This window comes from Rhinolophus sinicus, linkage group LG09, assembly GCF_036562045.2.
Source record: "Rhinolophus sinicus isolate RSC01 linkage group LG09, ASM3656204v1, whole genome shotgun sequence".
Taxonomy (NCBI): domain Eukaryota; kingdom Metazoa; phylum Chordata; class Mammalia; order Chiroptera; family Rhinolophidae; genus Rhinolophus; species Rhinolophus sinicus.
The window spans coordinates 33,619,267-33,644,263 of record NC_133758.1 but is presented as its reverse complement, the minus strand read 5'-3'; the positions used below and the strand labels follow the sequence as shown (position 1 = coordinate 33,644,263).

The following is a 24,997-nucleotide window of genomic DNA, read 5'->3' as shown; positions in this document are numbered from 1 at the left end:
GCATGACAAATAGGGGCTGATGATGGAACAACTGCTAAACCCTGTTCTACCAGGAAGTGGGAAAGCCCCAGCAAGAATCCTCCCCAAAGCCTTTCTCTGGAGGAGTCCTGGAAAGCATCCGACAAGGAAAATCCTCCACCCCACAGGGGATGGGGATTCAGTGGACATTGTTTTGTATGCCCAGGGACAGATTAAAAGCACAGAAACCCCTCTAGTAACCCATAATCCAAATCTCACCCATATATATCTGAAAGATTTAAAGATGCTAAACATATAATAAGCATAAGGAAGTCTAAGAAAGTTCTGATTCTTTCCTTAAGGTGCTTTTTAAAAAATATATCTAGATATATACCAAATTTAAAGTTGTATTACAAAAAAAACTTTTTTCTTGCCCTAGGGATTCTTGCTATGCTGGCTAAGCATCTACCGCACACTATGCATTTGCAGGAGCGGAAAACAGAAGATAAATAAGGTTATCTCTGAGACCCCACTGCCTTTATGTGTTCCAAAGACTCATTTTCTTATAATCCTGAAGCAGGTAAATATTAACATTCTCATGCAATCCTCAATGTCATGTAGTTAACTTTAGAGTATTTTCTTACTCGGTATAATTTATTAATTCTTGTCATTAATGCGGAGCTCCTTCTCTTAGCCACACACTACGATTCTACAAATCCACATCCAACTCACAGAAATTCTAAGCTCTCTAGACATTTCTGCAAAACAAACTGTTAACGTCAGCTCCCCTCGGGGAGTCTAGTGGCAACAGGAGGGCCAGAGGATTGTTTTACTTTATATTTTAGTGTAAGAATGACTGACTATTTCACAAAAGAACACATTATCATTTTTATGTTTCTGGAGAACATTTTTTAAAAGCTTTAAAGACGTACAATATCAGTATAGTCACATCTCTTAAACACAATGTTTTGGAGCTACCCGTGTTATTCCTGGGCCACATCCTTACAAACATAAAGATCTCAATGCACTGCCAGACGTACAGAAATGTCTCTGTGTTCCACGAGTACTCTGTCCAGTAGCATTTATGCCATCCCAATGTATTATGTACGTAAGTCTATCCACCCCCTGCCACTAGTCTGAATACCTTTTCTGAAATCAAATTGCCTCTGATTTCTTGTATCTGATAAAGTACCTACAACATAGTAGAAACTTACTGCAAAGGAACACTTCACAAGTGGTAATATAGCCAACAATGATTTCAGGTTTTCGGGACTATATTATAACAAACCCTCAAAAACATTATTCTTACAAAGTGATTAGGTCCATCAAATATAACCATTGCTTGCAAAATCGGGAGCGGTTTTAAGGGTATGCATGGTAGATGAATTTGAGACTGATCCACAACTTCTCTAAAATGTAGACATTATTTCACCTAACAAATGGATGAAAACAAGGTCTGGACCACCTGCCTGCTTCTTGCCTTCCAGAACCACACCCAAAGGAAAGAAACACAGAATGAAAACTGCCAAACAGGTGCCCTCCCCAGCTCACACTAGATTTTATCACCTAAGGTAAAGGAGAATAGGAGACCTCTCAAGGGTTTTGTTTTTCCTGGAAAATGGCATTTCAAACCCGTCCTGGAAACTCAATGAGAGTTCTAGTCTATTTACCACTAGCTTGTCCACGTCAACCTGGCAGTGTGTGCGGGTGTCAGAGCATACACACGTCTATTAAATAAGGAAGTGTACTGGGATATTTCTAACCAACCAACCAGCTTTAACAGTGCATGAGCTTTATCATCTGCTTTGGTAATTAGTCATAGACTATATCTTATTTTCTTAATTTGACTGACTTCATAGCCACACGGCAAGGCATCACTTGACTATGAGAGCCTGTGATTTCTTCACAAGAATATGTTATATGTATATATAATATTTACACTTGATGCTTCAGAAAGTCAGGTACAGGACTGAAAATCCCTTTTTGAAATCAAATGTACTTATAAATATCACAACATACTTGCCATTAAGTGTTGAATTTCATTTTTTGTAATCTATTTTTTATTGGCATATAACGTTGTGTTAGTTTAAGATGTACATGATTTGATATATGTATATGTTGCAAAATGATTGCCACAAGAAGTTTCATTAACATCCGTCACCTCACATAATTACAAATTTTTCTCCTTGTATGAGAATTTCTAAGATCTAATCTAAGTATTAAATTTTAAATGAGCCAGTATATGTTAATAAATTCTCCCCTAGAATTCAATTGGCTCTTTGACATCTGATTGGCCATTATCTCTTTTTTGCAGATTATATTTGTATAAGTCTGTGCAACAAATAAACAACTGCATTATAAATATTTATGTTTCCATCTGTCCCGCAAGCCTGGAGATCCTCATATAAAGGGACGATGTTTTTCTTAATGTTGTATCCCCAGTATCTAGTTAAGTATAGTAACTATACTAATTCTTCAATATAAATGAAAATGGCAGAGCCTCACAGTTGCCTACTCAAACTCCCTTTGCCCTTTCTCCCTAAGTAACAGAACCCGAATTTCATTCAGAGCCCCAGTGAGGCAGCTCAAAGACTATAATTCCCAGTGCCCTTTCAACTAAGTTCTGGCCAGTGAGACATAAGTAGAAATACTGTGTGGAACATTCAGGAAAGCTCCTTAAAAGGGTCCTCTATCTGTTCTTCCCCCTTCCTTCCCACTGTCTTACTGACCCAAGCACCAGTATGAAGACTAGAGCCCTGGCAACCATCTTGGACTGTGACTCCACATGACAGAGCAGAAGGTGGAAAGAACCACAGATATTCAACTTCTAAACTTCTTTTGCATAAGAACATAATCCTCATGTGTTTAAAGCATCACAGTTGGGACTCTCTTACAACCAAACCCAATTCTGAACTGACACAGATGACTGACTGTCTCCTGAGAACAGTTTGCTACCAATAAAGGGACCACATGAAAAGTTTTCAAAGGTTCACAAAAGTAAGCAAACTTTAATCAAAGTTATGTATTGGCTATCCGGTCTTTGTTGAAACTGTGACTTGGTGAGGGGAGGAGAGGATTTCCTTTTTTTTTTCCCTTCAGTTGCAGGAGGCTGCAGGGAAAATTTATCTTGCCCAAGCAATCATTTTCCTAATTATGCTTAACATTCACACATACGAGGTGTAATTGCAATCAAACAATACGGTGAATGTATTTTTTAAAAAGTTTATTACAGTACAAGACACATTGCAATTAATCCCCCTCAAAATACACCCCCCTCACTTCAAACACAATTATCCCATCATTCTTGCCACTTTCTGAAGCAATTCTGGAAGTCCTCTTTCGTGAGTGTCCTTAGTTGCACTGTCGTGGCTGCCTGGTCCATGTCCTGAATCGATTCAAAATGGTAAACATGAAAGGAGAAGATCCAGAAGTCTCACGATGCCAGATCTGGTGAATAAGGTAGAAGTGGACACACCATAATGCTTTTATTTGACAGAAATTGCCGTACCAGAAGCGATGTGTAACACGGAGCATTGTCATGATGGAGGATGATTTGTGGCAAACTTTAAAACATACTTTCTCTCAACCATAGCTCCCACCTGACTGACTGCACCAAACAAGTTGAAACCTGTCACACACTGCTACTAAGGTTTGACACGCCACTTCCTGTATTGAAGATCCCTGCCTTACCATTGGTTGGCAGCAGCATTCACCATATTTGTTGATCACAACGAAAAGGCTCCATGTCACACATTGCTTCTGGTATATGGCAATTTGTCAAACACAAATATTACAGTGTGTCCTCATTCACCTTATTCACCAGATCTGGCATCATGTGACTTCTGGCTCTTCCCCAAAGTCAAAATGACCACGAAAGGAAAACGTTTTGAACTGATTCAGCACACCAAGGCAACCACAATAGCGCAACTAAAGATACTCACAAAAGAGGACTTCCAGAACTGCTTCAGAAAATGGCAAGAACAATGGGATAGGTGTTCAAAGCGAGGGGGAGTATTTTGAAGGGGATTAATGGCAATGTGTCTTTTACTGTAATAATTTTCTTTTCAATTTAAACATTGTGTTTAAACAAACACAATTTTTGATCACACCTCATATAACTCATTCATGCTACAGGAAAAGAACTTGATTATTGTACAAATTTCTTAGTACTTATTTATACAAACAGAGTAACCTAAAGATGCTTAATATCTCTGTTCAGTTGAATTAACCTTTAATGAACACTTTCACAATTAACTTATTCAACCAGGGCAAGTCCCAAAGTAGCTTTTAAATGTTTAAATTTCTCCAAAAATTGACCTACTACTCAGAAGACCAATTAATGCACAAGACAAGTTAATGAGACTTTTACTGTACTAATAGAATGTCTACTACCATGAGACAGTCTTTCTAAAAGACATTTCTTTAAAGTTAAATAGAAGAAAACAAATAACAGTGTTTTGATTTCTGATATCATAACACCAATTAGGCAAATGACCAGAACGGATTTTGCAGAAGCATGTGTGAAATTAAATTAAGAATCTGTATGTTACAGTCTTAAATTTTTTACAAGGGTCTAAAACTATTACCCACCTTAACATGCATCTTAAGAAAAAATATCTATGGTTAGGAGATAGGGACTTTGTATTAGTGGAGTGAGTGTGTTGTGTGTGTGCGTGCGTGTGTGTAGTTTCAGTGGCATAATGAAGAACTGTGGATACAAATTAAATCTTTAATTTTAACTGTTTAAAATGAGAATATAGAAGGTTCAACAACTGGCAATCAGCCACTGAACCCTTTAAAATGATACCTCATAATACTCGGAGACAATGTGGAAACACTGCCAGAGAGGAAAATAAGTATTCTTCCATAACAGTTAAACCTATTTACATCAATTCTACCATCATTAAGTCATTAGTTTGGCCTATTACTTAAATTTTAACTTTATGTGGTTCTAATAGACATTCTTCTTCCAGACAATATTTTAAAAAGACAAGAGCAGCTATTCATCTACAATTTCATATAATTTCTCCACTACCCCCTAAAAAGTCCATAAAATTATTAAGAACCTTCTATAATTAAAAGTAATAAGTATTTTCTAAACATAATTGGAAAAAATACTTTAGGAATTAGAATGAGCATAAAGAATGGGGACAGAAGGGCAAATATGAATAAATTATTTTTTGTAATTTCTCTTAAATGCAATAGGTGAATTAAAAACATACAAGCTGTTTTTTTTTTGTTTGTTTGTTTATCTTTGCAAGAATTAACTTAAGTATCTTTGTACAAAACCCTCATCACCTTTGTGACCATGTTTTTACATACCCAAGAACAGAATACATGACGGTCCTGGCTCAGCAGTAAAAGAATTTCCCAGCACACTTATGAGGAGATACCCTCGTCATTAACAGGGAGTTAGCTGCAGGCAAAACCAGGGCTTGAGAAATTTGGTTTGCTGCTTCATGACTACAAGGATAAGAGGCAGAAGCAAAGCAAGATTAAACAGGAAGCAATCTTACCTGTACCGTTGAGGGTAGTGTTTTTATTTGTATAAAGCCTGATCATATGTCCTATTGTTTTCACATTTTCTCTCAACATTATCCCTCGAGCTTGTACCATAAAGAGATATGTGTTGGCTAGAAAGAAAGAGAGAGAGAGAGAGAATGTTATGACTCAGTAAGCTTTTTTTAAATTTAATAAAATATTCAGAATTGGGAAACTGTCCAATAAGGCCAAACTGACTCAATTAGCGAGTCCAAAGGGAACACAGAAATTAAAATCATAATTTCCTATTATCAAAAACTTACAAAAACAAACGTTTTCAAAAACAATAAAAATGAAAAAAATTAAAGTAGTAATATCCATCAAATAGAATGAGACTAAACAAACAGAAATATCATAATGAATTCTTTTAATGAAAGGAAATGAAACCCATAAATGATTTTCTGCTATAAAATATACTTAGAAACTTCAAAGAGGCATTTTATTACAAGTATGCAATCATATAATTATAAAATTCACTTTCTCTAATTGTATATTAATACTCTCAAACCCAAAACGCCACAAAGATGAGAATGTCTTATCTAATTGTAAATATATCAAATCACCATAATATCTGGTATGGATATCCTTGCAAATTGTCAATGTGTTGGATAGGTGTGGGGTAGAATTATCTATAGTCAGTATCTATTTTTCTAATTTCTCTGTAAGAGTTAATTACTTGAACCTTTACACTCCCTTCAAATCCCAAATCTACCTACCAGGATTGTAAAAGCAGACGAAATCAAAATCAATGTGCATTTTTTTAAGTTGGTCAATTTCGTTCTTTGTGGTGCTTCATAAATAGGTCCCTAATTTGTTTTTGTTGGGAAAAACTGGTAAATTGACAAAGATAACAAAAATCCCTGCCTTTTGAGATGCCACATCTCCTCAGAGAGGCACAGAATTAAAGTCAAAAGATCTTTCCTCTCTTGGTTCTGATTCTGCTAGAGCAGTACATAACTCTGGAAAAGGCAATATTACACTTGATGTTCTCTAAAACCCCTTCTACTCTAAATTCTCCAAGCATAAACCCCAAAAATCATACACTCCATTCAGAAAAGAGAAGGCGGCTCATTATCATGGCAAAACCAACACAGCGCAAGGCTCAGTTAATGACTCATCAGTTAAGTTGCCTCTGAACACACTCATAACATTCTCGAAAAATGAATGCCAAATGAAAAAATTGAAAACGACAACTAATTTTCTGGGCCCTGTCCTACTTCCTCATGATAATACAGAACGATGAGCAAAATGTATTGTTTACTACCTCCTTTCCCATTTCTTATGTAAGTTTGAACTTGCTCAAACTACAAAATGAGCAGAATAAAACTAGTAGAGAGGCAAAGTAAAATAACACTTCTCCTTTCACATTCAATTCATAATGGAGAAACAGAAATCTAGGTTTCACATAAACTTTACTTCAATCATTTCCAAGAGTATGTCTACATCCTCTCCAGAAAGCAGTCCTATAATTAGATTTAACTTGTTTAAGCTTGCATTTGTTGTACAGGTTACAAACAGCACATGTTCTCATTATGTCTCTGCTCTTGAGTGGACTTTAAAAGAAAGAAGAGACAAAATGGAAAACAAAAACAACCGCCAACCAAAACTGTGGGAAAATTTTCAATAAAAGCCAAACTAACATTAGCAATTCAAACTAAACCAAGATCTCAAGTTCAACTGAAATGATGCAGGAAAAAGACATCAGGTAGATTACTAATGCCTATTGGTTTACAACACCTTGGATCATCTAATCCTAAAGGTGCACATGAAACTTGTTATCAGTGATGTACATACCTTTTTTATATTTGTTATGCACCAAACTGGAAAAAGAAGACTGATCTTGAAATAGCAGAATTGAGCCAAGGGGTAATCCAAAGCCAATATTGTTTCCCAGACTTCGGGAAATACTACTGCCCTAAGCAAGGGTATGCTTGGTAAGAATGTATGTGCATTATTGTGTGTCCTGGAAACAGAATTTTTTTAAACCACATAGCTTTTGCTTTATTAAAAAAACATACCTACTTAGAAAAAACATACATACTTATAAAAAAAAATTCTGACATCTTGAAATCAAGTCAAATTTATGGAGCAAAAAAAGTCTGGATAAAAAAGAATAATCAAAGTCAATTTTTCTAAAAACTTTCAAACTATCAGGTTACAAAACTATTAAGAAAAAGTAGATCACTGACGGTACCTGTGACAAAGGTGAACCATTTACCAAAAGAATGCATTTACTATTCATTAGATTGATGGAGAAGAATAAAGGAAAGTGAAACACCAACTTCTCCAAATGGAAAATCTATTAGTTTATTTTAAATCAAGTACAGCTAATTGAGTTACATTCTTTGGGTCCTCAAGGGTTTAATCCCTAAAGATCAAAACCCATTAGGGAATGAAGCTGTGTTTAAACAGAGTCATGCTAACAAGACGAAACAGACATCAGAGTGCTGCTTGGCATACTAAAGCAGTGCGAGAATGGTTCCAATTTTCTGATTTACAAATGTCATAAAACTAAGTTAACCCACACTCGAGTAACTATATGCCTAATATCATTAATATAAAAATGTCTTATTGGCAAGCCAATAAATGAGAGACATCCTTGTCTAAAATTGCTATTTCAACTTATAAGAAACAATATTATCGGAAAACAAATTGGGAAATCTTTCCCAGCCTAGCCCTTTGGTCTCAATACAACTCAGAAATACACTAAAAACTACCATTGCTTAATTAAATCATGCTGCATTATGTCTCGAATTTAGTTCATTTGCTATTTGCCTCTGCATTGTGAGACATAAATTTAATTTATTTACCAGTTCTGCTTTCCAGGGGAAGAAAAACTATGACAACTTAAAAAAACAACAACAAAAAAAACCTTCAATAATCAACAGTTCACAACAGCTTCTAGGCATCCTACCCTGGGTTTATGAACTTGTCTCATTTTCAACTAAGAAAATTAAGGAATGCATTTGCTATTACTGTGTCTCCCCACCCTTTTCCACATCCACTTTGTTCAGCGAAAGTGCAGTAAGTATTCAAGACAAGGAGAATATGCCGGTCTACAGTGATTTGGGAAGGTTTCCTGAGCTCCAAAGGACTCAAACACAACATAACCTCTGATCCTGTTATCATGAGCCTAACCATTATGAAACACTGCCACAGGTCCCTTAAAAAAAGGTACAGCAAGTGAAGAGCTAATTTTGAGGGCGATCATGTTGGTTAGACATTCTGGCATGCAGTTATAAAAATAGGTCTGGAGATAAAAAAAGGGGGGCTAGAAATACAATTTGGGGACACATTCATATCAAAGTAAAAGTGGGAACTATGGTGGTGAATTACCACAAGAAAATTTATCCAGAAAGGAGATAAGAAGGTGAAGTTCAGATGCGGATGTGGAGACAGACCGCAAAGAGGAGACGCAAAGATAAAAGACCCCAAGATAAATTAGTCTGCGCTTCAATGCTCTGAAGAAGGAAGGAAGGGGCAACAATCGACCATGTCAAATGCCATGGAGGCTAAGAAGAAACAATAAAAAACAATAGCTTAAAAAAAACAACAACTGAAAATCGGTGCATACTGGCCAGGCACCCTTAAAAGAACTTTACATATACTAACCTATTTAATCCCTACAAGCAACCATATAAAGTAGGTACTAATATCATTCCCATTTTACAGATAAAGAAATTGAAGCATGGAGTTAAGTAAGTTGCTCAAGGTCATACAGTTATTAGCAAGTGGTGAAGCTACAAATCGATAGTTTGGCTCCAACATTCTAGCTCTTTACCATCATACCATTAGTCCTCTTAAAAATGCAGCTAGGAGATCACTGTCAATCTTTAAAACAGCACTCTCCAGAAAGTAAGGAAAACAAAAGGAAAACAGTTAAGAGTTAACTGGATAGTGACAAAATGAAAGCAGTTAAGTTTCAGAAAAAATAAGTGAGAGCAAGGTCAAGGGAAGATTTTTTTTATTTTTGGAAAAAAAGAGGGAGCTACGCATGACAGTGGTCTGAGTGAGGTAGAAAAGAGTAAATTTAAACTTACGGCACTATAAGAAGTAAGAAAAAAACCCATTTCCCACAATAGCCAAGAAAGATATGTAAATAACCAAAATGCCCATTATTAGACGATTGGATAAAGAATTTGTGGTACATTTATACAATGGAGTATTACTCAGCCATAAAAACAACAATGAAATCTTACCATTTGCAACAACATGGATGGACCTAGAGAATATTATGCTAAGTGAAATAAGTCAGACTGAGAAAGATAAATACTACATGATCTCACTTATATGTGGAATCTAGAGAACAGAATAAATGTGCAAACTAAACAGAAATAGACTGAGAGATACAGAGAAAAAAACTGATGGTAGCTAAGCGGGAGGGGGGTAGGGATGGGGGAAAAAGGTGAAGGGATTAGAAAGTGCACATTAGTAGTCATAATTTAGTCACAGGAATATGAAATACAATATGGGAAATATAATCAATAATGTTGAAAAATTATGTAGGGTGCCAGATTGGCACTGGACTTATCAGGGGGATCACTTGTAATCCTGTAGATGCCTGACCAATACGTTATACATTTGAAGCTAAAGTAGAATACTATTGAATGTCAACTATAATTACACACACACACACACACACACACAAATCTGACAAACTTGCCACTGTGCACTTACATTGGCAGCACTGCACAAACAGCTCAGTAAGGTTTCATAACCTTAGTATATCAGTATCTCACAGCTGTGTTTGTGTCAATATGTGGCAGTGTCTTGCTGAGTGGCGTTCATTATTGTCGTTGCGTGTTTTTGTGTGGCATCGCAAGAATGTCTGAGCTTAAATTAGAGCAATGAACAAACATTAAATTTCTTGTTAAACTTGGCAAGAGTGGAAGTGAAAGCACAGATATATTAGTCTAAGTTTATGGGGATAATGCCATGAAGAAAATGGCAGTGCACAAATTGACTAAACGTTTTTCTGAGAGGAGAAAATGTATCACTGATGAAGAGAGGTCAGGGCGGCCAGTAATGAGCAGAACTGATGAAACATTGCAAAAATTCGTCAAATTGTGCGTCAAAATTGTCAGCTGACCAAGGACACATCGATAGAAAAATCTTAACTGAAAATCTTGGCATAAGAAAGCTGTGTGCAAAAATGGTCCGAAGGAGCTCACTGATGAACAAAAGCAAAGAAAGTCGAAGTTTGCCAAGACCCTTTGGCGAGGCAAGACGATGTTTGGGGCCATGTTATCACTGATGAAACATGGGTATACCAACACGACCCTGAAACAAAGCAACAAAGTGAACAATGGAAGTCAGCCAATTCTCCATGACCAAAAAACTCCATCAGTCCAAATCAACAGTCAAAACGATGTTGCTAACTTTTTTGATATCAAAGGGATTATTCCTTATGAATTTGTACCAACTGGACGGTTAACCAAGTTTACTATTTGGAAGTGCTGAAAAGGCTGCGTGAAAAAGTTAGACAACCTGAACTTTTCACCAACAATTCATGACTCTTGCATCGTAACAATGTACCAGCTCACACAGCACTGTCTGGGAGGGAGTTTTTAGCCAGTAAACAAGTAACTGGAAGACCCTCCATTCTCACCTGCTCTGGTCCCCAATGACTTCTTTGTTTACCCGAAGATAAAGGAAATATTGAAAGGAAGACATTTTGATGACATTCAGAATATCAGGGGTAATATGATGACAGCTCTGATGGCCATTCCAGAAAGAGAGTTCCAAAATGGCTTTGAAGAGTGGACTAGGTGCTGGCGTCGGTACATAGCTTCCCAAGGGGAGTACTTTGAAGGTGACGATAGTGATATTCAGCAATGAGGTATGTAGCACTTTTTCTAGGATGGGTTCACAACCTGTCAGACCTTGTGTGTGCACGCACGCGCACATGTGTGCATTGCCACGGGTTGTACAGTACAGCATAGTGAAGATAGTCAATGTGTTTTTTTTAAAATAAATTTTACTGGGGAATATTGGGGAACTGTGTGTTTCTCCAGGGCCCATCAGCTCCAAGTCGTTGTCCTTCAATATAGTTGTGGAGGACGCAGCTCAGCTCCAAGTCCAGTTGTTGTTTTCAATCTTTAGTTGCAGGGGGTGCAGCCCACCATCCCATGTGGGAACTGAACGGGCAACATTGCTTTTAAGAGCTCGCGTTCTAACCAACTGAGCCACCGGGCTGCCCCAGTCAATATTTTAATAGCAATATAAGCCGTTGGAGGGGTAGTAGATTAGTGGAGGGGGAGTGAGGGGACGGTATCACTTTGTGAGGCATATAAATGTCTAATTATTACATTGCTTTGTACACCTGAAACTAATAAAAAATAAAAATTGAAAAAATTAAAAAAACAACAACACATTTCCATTCATGGGACAGTATACGCAGAGGCTCTGAGGTGCACAGGTACAGAGCGTATCCAGGGACTAACAGTCCAAAAGAGAAGGATTGGGTAGCAATGGAAAATAAGTTGTAAAGGTCCAACTGGATGGATGGATGATGTGAAAGAAACAGAAAGGAGGGGGAGAGGACTAGAGGCCATTGTGAAGATGAGAAATAATGTTAACAGAGGTGAGAAAGTGCCAGAAGAGGGAGGTTCGGACACTGTGGTCTAGAGAAGTACAAAGGAGAACAGGCCACAGCTATGAGGACACCCGGGGCGTTGCCAAGCAGGTGAAGATGGAAGACACAGACCAGACTTCCTGATGGTCACCACAGGGACATGAGCAGGGGACGGTGAACTGGGAATGTTCTGAATTGAGCACTAACCGCCGAAATCATCCCAGGATGTAGAATGTGGGAAGGCACAGGTTTCTGAAGACAATGGAAATGAACTAACATTTACTGAGTACTTACTTTGGCCAGGCACTGCGCTAAGTGTCATATATAAATATATTTAAATATGCACATGTAGATGTATAATTACATTTCATTTAGTTTTTATAACCACCTACATGTAGCAGGTTGGATGGGGGCCCCCAAAAAGATATGTGCACATCCTAATTCCCAGAACCTGTGAAAGTTATCTTATTTGGAAAAGAAGTCTTTGCAGACATAATTAAGTTAAGGATCTTGAGAAGAGATCATCCTGGATTATCTGGGTAGACCCTAAATCCTATGACAAATGCTCAGATAGGAGAAAGGCAGAAGGGGATTTTATACACACAGACACACACACACACGAGAAAGCAATGTGAAGATGGAAGCAGAGATTGGAGTGATGTGGCCACCAGCCTAGGAAGCCAAGGCATGTCAACAGGCACCTGAGGCTGGAGGCAAGGCAGGATTCTTTTCTACAGCCTCCAGAGGGAGCACAGCCCTGCAAATACCTTGATTTCAGCCTTCTGGCCCCCGCTGCTGTGCAATGATACATTTCTGTTGTTTTTAAGCCATTCAGTGTGTGGTAATGTGTATGGAAGCCCTAGAAAACTAATACAGCACCCCAGAATATAGGTACAACTTTCCCCATTATAAGATAAAGAAACAAACTCAGAAGTGGCATAGATAGAATTTAAAAATCAGGATTCAAGCACATGTCTGAATGACTCTGAGGGGCAGCAAGTTGGGAAGAAGCAATGGCTGAAAGTCATAGAGGAGAGGAAGGGACAAAGAAAAAGAAAAATCTTCAATGCAAAAAGTTATGAGGGAAGTGACAATAGAAGGGATAAACCAGATTTCCACTAATGCAAGGTGGAGGAGGAAGTCTGAACGGGCACTTAAAAGTTACAGGAAATAAAATGGTTTCCTGTATTATCCACAGGAAATTAAGAAAACAAACCATATGAAAAAAAGCAAAATACCGCTTACATATGCCCCTTGAGATTAACTACAGATATCTGAATCAGGTATCTCTGAATTTCTAAGAACTCACAATAATCTTTTAAACATCTATTTCAGATGCTTAAAGGTTTTCTTTTCCACATCTTACCTCTTATTCAACAAATTCCCAAATTACTCATCCAAGTTGGTAAAGCTAATTATCTCCCATAATCATGTTATAAACCCCTGGATTAGGCTAGGGCCAGACTGTATATGAAATACAGTTCATACTTTGTCTAGGACCAAAGTATGAGTTGGGTTAAACACAAAAAATAGCAAACTTCTAGGCTATGCCAGGCTGTAAAACAAATGATTCACTTTATGTCAAAGTACTATTTAAACAGAGTTATCGTACCATGGTGATAATAACTCAAAGCCAGGTATGGGCTCCAGGAAATCTGCAGGGCAAAATAATTACCAACCTATAATATTCTCCTCCCCATCTTTCTTTTTTTTTTAATTAAAATTTATTGGGGTGACAATGGTTAGTCAAATTACATAGGTTTCAAATGTACTCATCTTTCAAGTAAGCCAGGGGCTGACTAAAGAATAAAGAGAATGAAAGAATTCTGTGTTCAGAATCCCATTCTACCAAGAAGCCACATACAGTGGTCATATACAGTGCAGATCTAGTTCAGATCTTAGCCAACAGCAAAAGCTCTGCTGATGCAGACACTAAACATTAACAAGAAATTCTTTACAACAGGTCCTTTACCACTTCCACTCTGCAGCTTAAAAGTTTTAAGCTATTTTTGAAGATTATTTGTGTTTTAATACTGATCAACATGAAATATTTTTAAACCAAATTTGACTTTTCCAACAATTTTATTAAAGATGTTCAGCGTGGAGACATGTTTATTCAACAAATATTTATTAAATGCCTACCATGCGCCAAGCAGTACCAGAAACTAACGGGCTCTAAGGGTTCCTCTGTAAAAACCAAAACCCTGAAGAAGCATAAACTACCTAAAACATCAGAAGTACTTTTGCAACGACCAGATCATCAGTTCAAGATAGTTTAAACCTAGCTGATAATTCAACAAATAGACCCTGGATCTAGGAATATGAAAATACTATCAAATATAGCTATCAGCACTGCCATTTGTTCATTCACTGTTATTGACTTAAAATAAACGTATAGCTTCTTTAATGCATGACATGAGCCCAAAGAGTGAGGAGTGATAAACCACATTGGAGAAAAGTAAAATTAGAAGGAAATGAGGGAATCAGGGAAGGAAGATTGTAGGCAATAAAAACAGTTTTAAAATCGAAATCAGTAGGGAAATCTACTTAACGAAATTACTGACTAAAAAAATCAAACCATAAATAAACACCCCAGGAAACATTATATAACTTAGGAAAATTAATGACCTCAGAGTACATAAGGTGACTAAGAAATGACTCTCGATCCACTTAAGAATTCTCTCATTAATGAGAAGAAAATAAAAGTGAGACAAATCTGAACTATATGTTTTAAAATTATCCTCAATTTCCTTGTGCTTTCACAATTAAAATACTTTTCACAATTTAAACTTATTATTCACGGAAGGAAAATGACTGTAAAACAAGCAGGAGAAAAGAGAACACTATGTGGGAAACGAATTGCGAAGATTTCCAAAGCTAGAGACTATTTTCGAATCAATAAACAAGGCATCTTATCATTCCTTATGTCTCTTGATTCAAACGAAAATAAAGTCCAGTTTTTCCTTCTCTGAGTCAAGCTGGAAATTGCATTACAATTACAAGTCATTTCTGAGCAATTAACCAATTAACAGGCAGGCAATATAGGTAACATGGTTTCAGTAAAGTCATATTAAGACTAGCAAACCTCAAATACTCAAAAATAAAACACAAGCTATTTCAATCAAGATATGTTATAGTAACAATCCTCATATAGCTATTTAACTATAAAGATGTTATAAAGACTTTTCTAGCCAAATGCTGTATAAAAATGTTTTTGTTTTATTTTTAATTGAGATATAATTGACATTACATTGACATAATGTAATTGGCATGTTAGTTTCAGGTGTACGTGACTCAACATTTGTATATATTACAAAATGATCCCCATACTAAATATATGTTCCATCTGTTATCATACAAAATTACAAGTTTCCTTCTTGTGGGAAAAACTTTTAAGATTTACTTTCTTAGCAAGTTTCAATTTTGCAATACAGTATTATTGACTATATTCACCATGCTGTACATTTTATCCCGTGACTTACTTATTTTATAACTGGAAGTTTGTACCTCTTGATCCTGTTCACCCATTTCGTTCACCCCCGCAAGTCCTCTCCTCCCTCTGGCAATCACCAATCTGTTCTCTGTATCTGTGGGATTGGTTTTGTTTTCATTCTTGTTGTTTTTTTAGATGACATACGTAAGTGAAATCATACGGCATTTGTTTTTCTCTGCCTGATTTATTTCACTTAGCATAATACCCTGAAGGTCCATCCATGTCACAAATGGTAAAATTTCATTCATTTTATGGCTGACTAAATTCCTCTGTCTGTGTGTGTGTGTGTGAGTGTTTGTGTGTTACTACATCTTTTTTATCCATTCACCTATTGAAGGACACAGGTTGTTTCCATATCTTGGCTATTATAAAAAATGCTGCAATGAACATAGGGATGCATATATCTTTCAAATTAGTGTTTTCATTTTCTTTGGATAAATACCCAAAAATAGAATTACTGGATCATACGGTAACTCTATTTTTAATTTTTTGAGGAACCTCCATACTGCTTTCCATAGTGGCTGCACCAGTTTACATTCCCACCAACAGTGCACAAGGGTTCTCTTTTCCTTATATCTTCCCCAACATTTGTTATCTCTTGTCATTTTGACAATTGCCATTCCGACAAGAGTGAGGTGATGTCTCATTGTGGTTTTGATTTGCATTTCCCTCAGGATTAGTGACGTTGAGCATCTTTTAAGTACCTATTGGCCATTTGTATGTCTTCTTTGTAAAAACGTCTGTTCAGATCCTTTGCCCATTTTTAGATTGTTTCTATTGTTGTTATTGAATTGTAGAAGTTCTTTATATATTTTAGATATTAAGCCCTTATCAAATGTATGATTTGCAAATATCTTCTCGCATTCAGTAGGTTGCCTTTTCATTTTCTTGATGGTTTCCTTTGCTGTGTACTAACTTTTTAGTTTGATGTAGTCCCATTGTTTATTTTTGCTTTTGTAGCTCTTGCCTTTGAAGTCAGTTCCATAAAAGCATAGCTAAGACCAAGGTCAAGGAGCTTACTGCTCATGTTTTCTTCTAGACATTTACTGTTTCCAGTCTTACATTCTAGTCTTTAACCAATTTGGAATTAATTTTTGTGTATGGTGTAAGGTAGTGATTCAGTTTCATTCTTTGCATGTGGCTGTCCAGTTTCCCAACACCATTTATTAAAGAGACTGTCCTTTCCACCATTTCATATTTTTACCTCCTTTGTCATAAATTAATTGACCATATATGCATGGGTTTATTTCTGGGCTCTCTATTCTATTCCATTGATCTACATGTCCGTTTTTATGTCAATACCATATTGTTTTGACTACTATAGCTTTATAATATAGTTTGAAATCTCCAGCTTTACTCTGCTTTCTCAAGATTGCTTTGGCTGTTTGGGATCTTTTATGGTTCCAGACAAATTTTAGGGTTGTTTGTTATATTTCTGTGAAAAATGCTACTGGGATTTTGATAGGAATTGTATTGAATCTGTAGATTCCTTTGGGTAATATGGACATTTTAACATATTAATTCTTCTTATCCATGAGCACAAAATATCTTTCCATTTATTTGTGTCTTATTCAATTTCTTTCATCAATGTCTTATAGTTTTCAGTGTACAGGTTTTTTAACTCCTTGGTTAAACTTATTCCCAGGTATTTTATTCTTTTTGATGCAATTGTGAATGAGATTTTTTTTTTTTTCTCTTTCTGATGGTTCATTGTTAATGTATAAAAACACAACAGATTTTTGCATTTTGATTTTTAATGCTGCAACTTTACTGAACTCATTTATTAGTTCTGACAGTTTTTGGTGGAGTCTTTACAGATTTGTATATATAAAATCATGTCATCCACAAATGGTGATAGTTTAACATCTTCCTTTCCAATTTCTTTGTGCTTTTATTTCTTTCTTCTTCCTGCCTAATTGCTCTAAGACTTCCAATACCATCTTGGAAGAAAGAATGGGTATCCTTGTCTTGTTCCTGATTTTAAAGGAAAAGCTTTCAGCCTTTCACTGCTGAGTATGATGTTAGCTGTCAGCTTCTCATATATGGCCTTTATTATGCTGAGGTACATTCAGTCTATACCCACTTGGTAGAGAGGTTTTATCATAAATGCATGTTGAATTTTATCAAATGCTTTTTCTACATCTACTGACATGATCATATGATTTTGATCCTTCATTTTGTGAATGTGGTCTATCATGTTGATTGATTTGCAGATGTTGAACCACCCCTGGAATAAATCCCCCTTGAGCATGTTGCATGATTCTTTTAATGTATTGTTGAATTTGGTTTGTTAATATTTTGTTGAGGATCTTTGTATCTGTGTTCATCAGGGATATTGACCTGTAATTTTCTTTTTTTGTGATGTCTTCTGGTTTTGGTATCAGGGTAATACTGGCCTTGTAAAATGAGTTCAGAAGTGTTCCCTCCTCTTCAATGTTTTGGAAGAATTTGAGATAGATATTAAATCTTCTTTGAATACTTGGGAGAATTCACCAGTAAAGTAATCTCGGCTGGGACTTTTGTTTTTTGGGAGTTTTCTGATGACTGACTCAATCTCAGTCTATTCAGATTTTCTATTTCTTCATGATTCAGTTTTGGAAGATTGCATGTGTCTAAAAATTTATCCATCTCTTGAGTTGTACGATTTGCTAGTGCATAGCTGTTCACAGTAGTCTCTTACAATCCTTTGTATTTCTTTGGTATCAGTTGTAATTTCTCTTCTTTCACATCTGATTTTACTTGAGCCCTCTCTCTTTTCCTTGGTGAGTCTAGCTAAAGGTTTATCAATTTTGTTTATCTTTTCAAAGAACATCCTTTAAGCTATCTTTCTTATTTTACTTGTGGAGGGTTTTTGCTATAGCTTAAACCAAACTCTGCCCAGTTCTGAGATGACCAGAAACAAGTATGCCCATGAAACATAACCAATCAAGTTAGCCCAATAGGATTTACAGACTAGAGAAAAATAACATTGGGGTGTTACCTGAAATTCTCCAGTGATCCCAAGATCTGAGGTAAAAACACCTAGTAATAATTGACATAAACTCAATTTTCCAATGGCACGTTAATGGCATTGTAGGTACCTTCAGAAAACCTAATTTCAAGCTTCAATTGACCTGATCTTCAACTCAAATCACAACATTACTCACTTTGTTATTATCTTGACAAAAAAAACAGAAATGTAAAGAAAGGTCTTTTAAATACTGAATCACTCTATCCTCCAAAAATGAAGACAAAAACAGATTCAAAGGGAAAATGAAAAAAAAAAAGAGAGACGAAAGAAATAACGGGGACAGGCGGTTCTGATTAAACTGGTAAAGTGCAGTCTGAGGCAGTGGTGACAATAGTCAGCTTCGTAAGGAGACCAGGATAACTGACCAAAAGAAGACTACTGTAAATACACAAGCCTGAGGGGCTCCCGATTCTCTAAGAATTCCCAAAGATGACCTAGGAAGTCCGAGCTCTAGAAAAATCACTCTGCAATGCACCTCCTTCCACTTGTCTCCCCGCAGCTCCCCACCCACCTTCACATTTCTACTTAGGCTAAGACAAACATGAAAGGCAGGCTTGAAAGGGAAAACAAGTCACAGAAAGGAGTGTGGGTGGAAGAAGGGACAGGTGGAGAAGCAGGTGTGTCTCTGGGCTGGGTGACCAAGAGTACTGCAAAGTTTGTAACACAGCACAGAGCAGCTGGGTTTAAAGGGCTATTAGAAGCCTGATCAGTCTCCCAAGCAAAGCACCTTCTCCAGCCTTAACAGGTTTGAAACCCTCAGCTTGGAAAACATGTAATGAAAGGAGTGCTTATAAGACCACTTGTTTCATTGTTTACAGCTCAGAATGGTTTGCTTTGGTTTCTTTACAATGAGACAAAAAGCTGCCTTTTTGTAATTACCCTCACTGTATCTGAAGCTATGCAAAAAAAGTTTCATCTCTCTTCTGTTATCCTTTTAAGCTGAAGAAGAGGGAGCTTATATTTCCCCCAAATCTTCAATTTTGCCAGGGCAACAATGATTAGTTCCTTCAACTCAGGCACAGTGCAGTCAGATATCCCGAGGTGTACATTTCAGCTCTTCCAAAAACTGTCCACTTCAGTTCCAACAATGATGTGTGAGCTTTTGGGAAAGTAACAATCTTTGGGAGCCTGGCTGTCCTTCTCTTTCTTTACAACAAGGTTATCCTACTACTATGGGCTTGGGGGAATGGTAGGGACGCCCGCATGGAGCTCCAATAGTGGACAAAGCAGTGGGCCAGCTTTGGGATCTTGCTCCTGGGGCCTCTTTGCACACAGCTTTGGCTCCAGACACACAGTCTCCATGGCGCTGGGCCCTTGGCTCTGGGGCTCTCGTGAGGAGAGGAGCGGCCAGAGCTACGACCACCAGAAATGAAGGCCTACAGCACAAATGCCTTGAGAAACCTTGTAGGACTTCCTGTGAGTAACACGTTGGTCCCAGGATGGGTTAGAAATGTACCCACCCTTTATAATCCTGCCTCCAGAAGAAAATGCATCTTGTTCCCACCCAAATTCCAACTAGTGTTTGGAATATCTACCATATACAGACACACACTACAAACCTAGATTAGAAATTTCTCTTTTCAAAGTATCCGCAGACGTGGCTATTTTTACCTTTAATAAACATTAAAAGGCAGTAGTGATAAACATTGCTGCAGAATAAACGCCTCACTATCTCATTCTGCCACATTGTTTAATAGAACTCAAATGTATTCATAAAAGAATAACATCTCCATGGTACTAAACATTGTCAGATGTTAATGAATCCATTTTTGCTTCAAAAAATATCTCATTTCCCACAGGCCAAAGGACTTAGATTCATTTACGTTAAATAATATAGCTGAGTTATATATGCTGCTCAAACAGGCAATTTCTAAGAAGGCCTCGCCCGATCCCTTTGAGTGTGGATTGAACCGAATGACTCTTTCCTGACAAAGAAAATACAGCAAAGAAAATACGGAGGGGCCCATGTATCAAGGAACTGAGTGAGGCCGCCAAGCTGACAACCTGCAAAGGACGGAGGTCCTCAATCTAACAACCCTCACAACCACCTAGGGAAACTTGGAAGCAGTTCCCCCTCCAACAGAGCCTTCACCCAATGCCTTGACCAACACTTTGTGCTTAGTAAGAGACCTTGAACCAGGGGCATTCAGCCAAACCATGTCCAGATTCCTGGCCCACAGAAACTATGAGATGATATATGTTTGCTGTGTTCAGCCCCTCAATGTTGGAGTAATTTGTTACAAAGTAATAGATAACTAATGCACTGACTAATCCTGGCATTTTCTCCCTTGTTCCTAAACCCCTCCATATTCTCCCAAGGTGTCTAACGTCCAACATCAGAATGGCATTGATGAGTCAGCTGGTAAGAGAACGAACAGCAGCTGCCGGACCCAAAGCAGTTATTGAACCAGGAGCATCCATACCAGCAACAAGCCTTTCCTAAGCCTCGTGTATGTGCTAAGGCAAAACCCAAATCTGTTAAGTTAGTCCAGGAAACAGGCCACTCCACACTAAGATTTGTTCACATAAAGAGTTCCGCACTCTAAAGCGATAACTCAGTCACCCACCTAACCAGATATGAACCTCCTTCAACTTCCCTCTCCATATGCATCTCATTTTTGCAATCACAAACACCTTTATCTCCTCTCCTAACATGTCAAACTTAATTTACCTGTACACTTGATCCCACTCCCTCTACCCGGTCTCCCTGAGTCCAATCTTGTCCCCTTTAATGCATTCATACCAGCACAGCTCAAATCCTTATAAGAGAAAAATCAGATCATGCCGCTCTCCTCCTTAGAAGTTAAGCTCATTGGTTTGACATTTTCCTCAGGTTAAAGTCCAAGTTCTTAAACCCAGCTTACAAAGATCTGTGTGACTGGAGCCTTATTTATCTCTGGCTTTAGCCAACACACCCCTCTGTGCTCTATGCACCAGCCCCCTCCCTTTTTTTTTTTTTTTTTAGCTTTCCATTTTCTCTCACCTCTTAGCCTTCAAATACTCCATTCCTGCCTGAAGCACTTCTCCCCAAGCCAACCCTTTGATGACCTAACTTAAGCTTCTGACCTCAGCTTAATCTTCCTCCTCTTCCTAAGGCCTACACTAGTTTAGTGCCTCCACCCCCACCCCAAATGGGTGCCTCTGTAAGAAATTGTATTTCACACCCTATTCTAGAATAGTTACTCTCCAACTGGGTGAATTTCACACTGGCATATGCTCTGTGAAGAACGGGACCGTGTGGATCCTGTTCAATGTGGAATCACTGCTCCTTGTACAAACAAACGTTTGCTGTACGAATAAGTAAATGAATGAAGTCGTCTTAGATCACATGTTATCATCTGTTCCTTTTCTCAAATCTTCAAACTTTATCTTTACTCCCTAACCCTCCATATAAGCTCAGGTCTTCCCATCTGGTAAGGTTCCTTGGATCCTACTTCCCCCTTTCACTTCACCCGCTACCTTCCACTAAATGAGCCACTTTCATTTGACCTCTGATTTACTACCCAACTCAAGGCAATCCGGTTGGTTCCCTATGACACCACAAAAACAGCTCTTACAGTGGCTGGCTGTCAGAGGCCTTCTACCGTGTTTCCCCGAAAATAAGACCTAGCCGGACAATCAGCTCTAACGCGTCTTTTGGAGCAAAAATTAATATAAGACCCTGTCTTATTTTACTATAAGACCTGGTCTTATATAACATAACGTAAACTAACGTAACGTAACATAACATAATAACGGGTTTTATATAAGACAGGGTCTTACATTAACTTTTGCTCCAAAAGACGCATTAGAGCTGATGGTCCAGCTAGGGCTTATTTTCAGGGAAACATGGTATTTACCAAATCGACAATTCTCCTTCCAGTCTTTACCCCCACTGAACTTTATCCCACTGCAATACTTGTCTTGCTATTATCATTTTTATTTATTTACTTATTTATTGTTGCAAAGGTCTCTCTTCACTTTCAAGATCTCTCTCTCCCATTATTTTCGTTTCTATTTCTCCACTTGTTCTAAGCTGTTGGCTACTGTCTCTTCAGTCCACAAACTGTCCTTGGGAGGCCAGCTAAACTTTGCGTGGTGTCAACCACACTAACTCCCATTTAGGGCTGGGGAGTGAAAAGGGTAGCAGAGCCTTGTGGGAAACTTGTCAAACTACACGTGGGCCTCCTTCATATTCTGATTTAACCACTACCTCTCTACATTTAAGAGCAACTAACTTAGTGAGTTACTTCTGCTTATAAGAGTTAGTTTTATATTCAGGTGTGTCAGGGGAGAAATAGATAAGCATCATTCACCTAGATGCAGAAGAAAACCAAACCTCTCTCCTGTCAGACATTTTTCTTGTACTCTAAGCCCTATTTCCATCTGCCTTCCTACTGACAAGTTCTTCCTGGATATCCTACAGCAATCCCAATTCAATTTCTCTAAAACCAAAATAGCCCGCTCAAAGCATGTGCCTTTCTATATCCCCTATTACCAGCAGCCTGGTTGTCTAAACTAGAATACAGGCATCATCTAAAAGTATCTCCCTTGCCTTCAATCCCACTATTCACATCCCCTCAACTCTGCCCTGATCCAACTACCAGCTTGATTAGGTTCTAATCTTCTATTTCCTGAGCTACTGAAATAACATCCTAGCTGGTCTCCCTGCCACTGGCTCTGCCCTCCATAACCCGTACTCCGTGCTAGAAGAATTGCTCTAAAACAGAGGATTGTATCATCCCCCTTTTCAAAACTTCAAATGGTTCCTGCTACTCACAGCACAAAAATTTTAGCATGGGATACATGGCTAGTAAGAAAGGCCCAGAGGAAAGAAACGTCCAATGCTGTGGCTCAAATCAAAAGAATTCCTGAAATGGGCAGTGCACATCGGAGTTTTTTGTGAGGAAACTAAAAGAACATTTGAAACCAAAAGTAGACTACAACAGGTCAAAAAAGAACACAACCAGGCTCACCCAGCTAGGGCCAGGAGGCTAAAGGGCTGCAATAAGAAAGCCACAGGGCAACTAGCCACTGCTGAGCAAGCCAAGAGAAACCCAGGCCAAAGGTTAGGGGCTTTGAGCAAAGACCTAACTAAGCAACCCTCTCCCACAACACATAACGCTGCACATACAACCCCCATATCCTGACCGCCCATTACCAGCTCCACTAGGTCTAGCAGGGCACGGACACCCTGGAGGCCCAAATAACAAAGCACTTGGCCAAGTAATTCTTTCAAAGGGCCTATAGGAATTCAGACCAAAGTGGCCCAACCAGATATCACCTCTACTCAGAGAATACATCAGCCTATCAGCTGTCTAGAAAAGGTCAAGGCCTTGGTGAGTCAAATGGACAGTGAAATCCCCACTCCCAGGGAAGCTGTGCAATCTTCCTCATGATATTTCCCCACTGATTACAGGCACATAAACTTCTTTCCTAATCATAGACAGCTTTGAGAAAGATGTATGTGCCAAGACAAGTTTCTCTCTGCCAGAAATTTTAGGGCCCTCAAGCACCAGAACACTAAGCTGGGCAGGGGAGCCTCAAGACTTTCCCCAATCTGCCCCACCTACCACTCCACACCCTAAGTAGCAGCCAGATGAAAATACTCCCACTTTCTGGAACCTATCATTGCTTATGCTGTTCCCTCCAACTAGAATCTCTTCTCTGTCCAGATAAATCCTATCCATCCTCAATGGCCCACTCCAACCATCACCTTCTCTGGAAATCCTTAACCAGTCCTCACTCCCCCACTGCATGCTTTGCAAGGACCTGTTACAGCTTTCACGGTGCTCATCCCACTGGAGGGTGAGGAAAGGAACTGTGTCTTAGTCATCTCTCCATCTTCCATGCCTCAAACAATGTCTAGCCCATCTAAGCTGCTCTATTCATGTTTGCTGAATGAATCTGCAAACTACTCATCCAGTCATCTGATACCATAGCAGGAAAATGACTGTGTTGTGTTGGGAGTTATGCTTGAAACTGTTTCACACTAAATGCAATTCCATTCTCAATCCAGCTAGGTCAAGACCTTGGAGGGACACTGCATTCATCTTTTTGCAATCAAGCACAAAGATAGAAACTGAATGAGAAATGATTCATAGCTCCATGGGTGGGCTAGGGCAATCTGTCCATGGACTTCTGGGGAGGGGAGGGGCAGGGGGTGTCTGCAGACCCATTTCCCTCTACAGTACTAAAGCTCATAATAGAAAGACTATCCTGTGTTTCCTATATGAATTGGGATTTCAAAGAAAACGTTTCAAATTATTCTTCAAATAACAAGCTTTGAGTCTGATGGAACTCATTGCAGATTAAGACCCAAATAGCCAAAAAATTGTTGATCAACATGAGACAACATTAGGAACTAAACAGATTACACTGTCTACAACAATTTGGTACTACGGTATTTGCTCAGAAGGAAGAGAAGTTGGGAAGAAAGAAC

The 24,997-nt window shown here is 38.2% G+C and overlaps 1 protein-coding gene across 2 annotated transcripts in view; it reads right to left on the bottom strand.

Moving 5' to 3' along the window:
* The window catches only part of B4GALT6 (beta-1,4-galactosyltransferase 6), a 61,426-nt gene that overhangs the window by 32,353 nt on the left and 4,076 nt on the right, over positions 1-24,997 (bottom strand). For both annotated transcript variants that reach the window (XM_019741268.2, XM_074340196.1), the window contains exon 2: positions 5,475-5,591. In XM_019741268.2, coding sequence (XP_019596827.1) covers positions 5,475-5,591 — 117 coding nt within the window. The remainder of the gene's footprint in view (positions 1-5,474; positions 5,592-24,997) is intronic.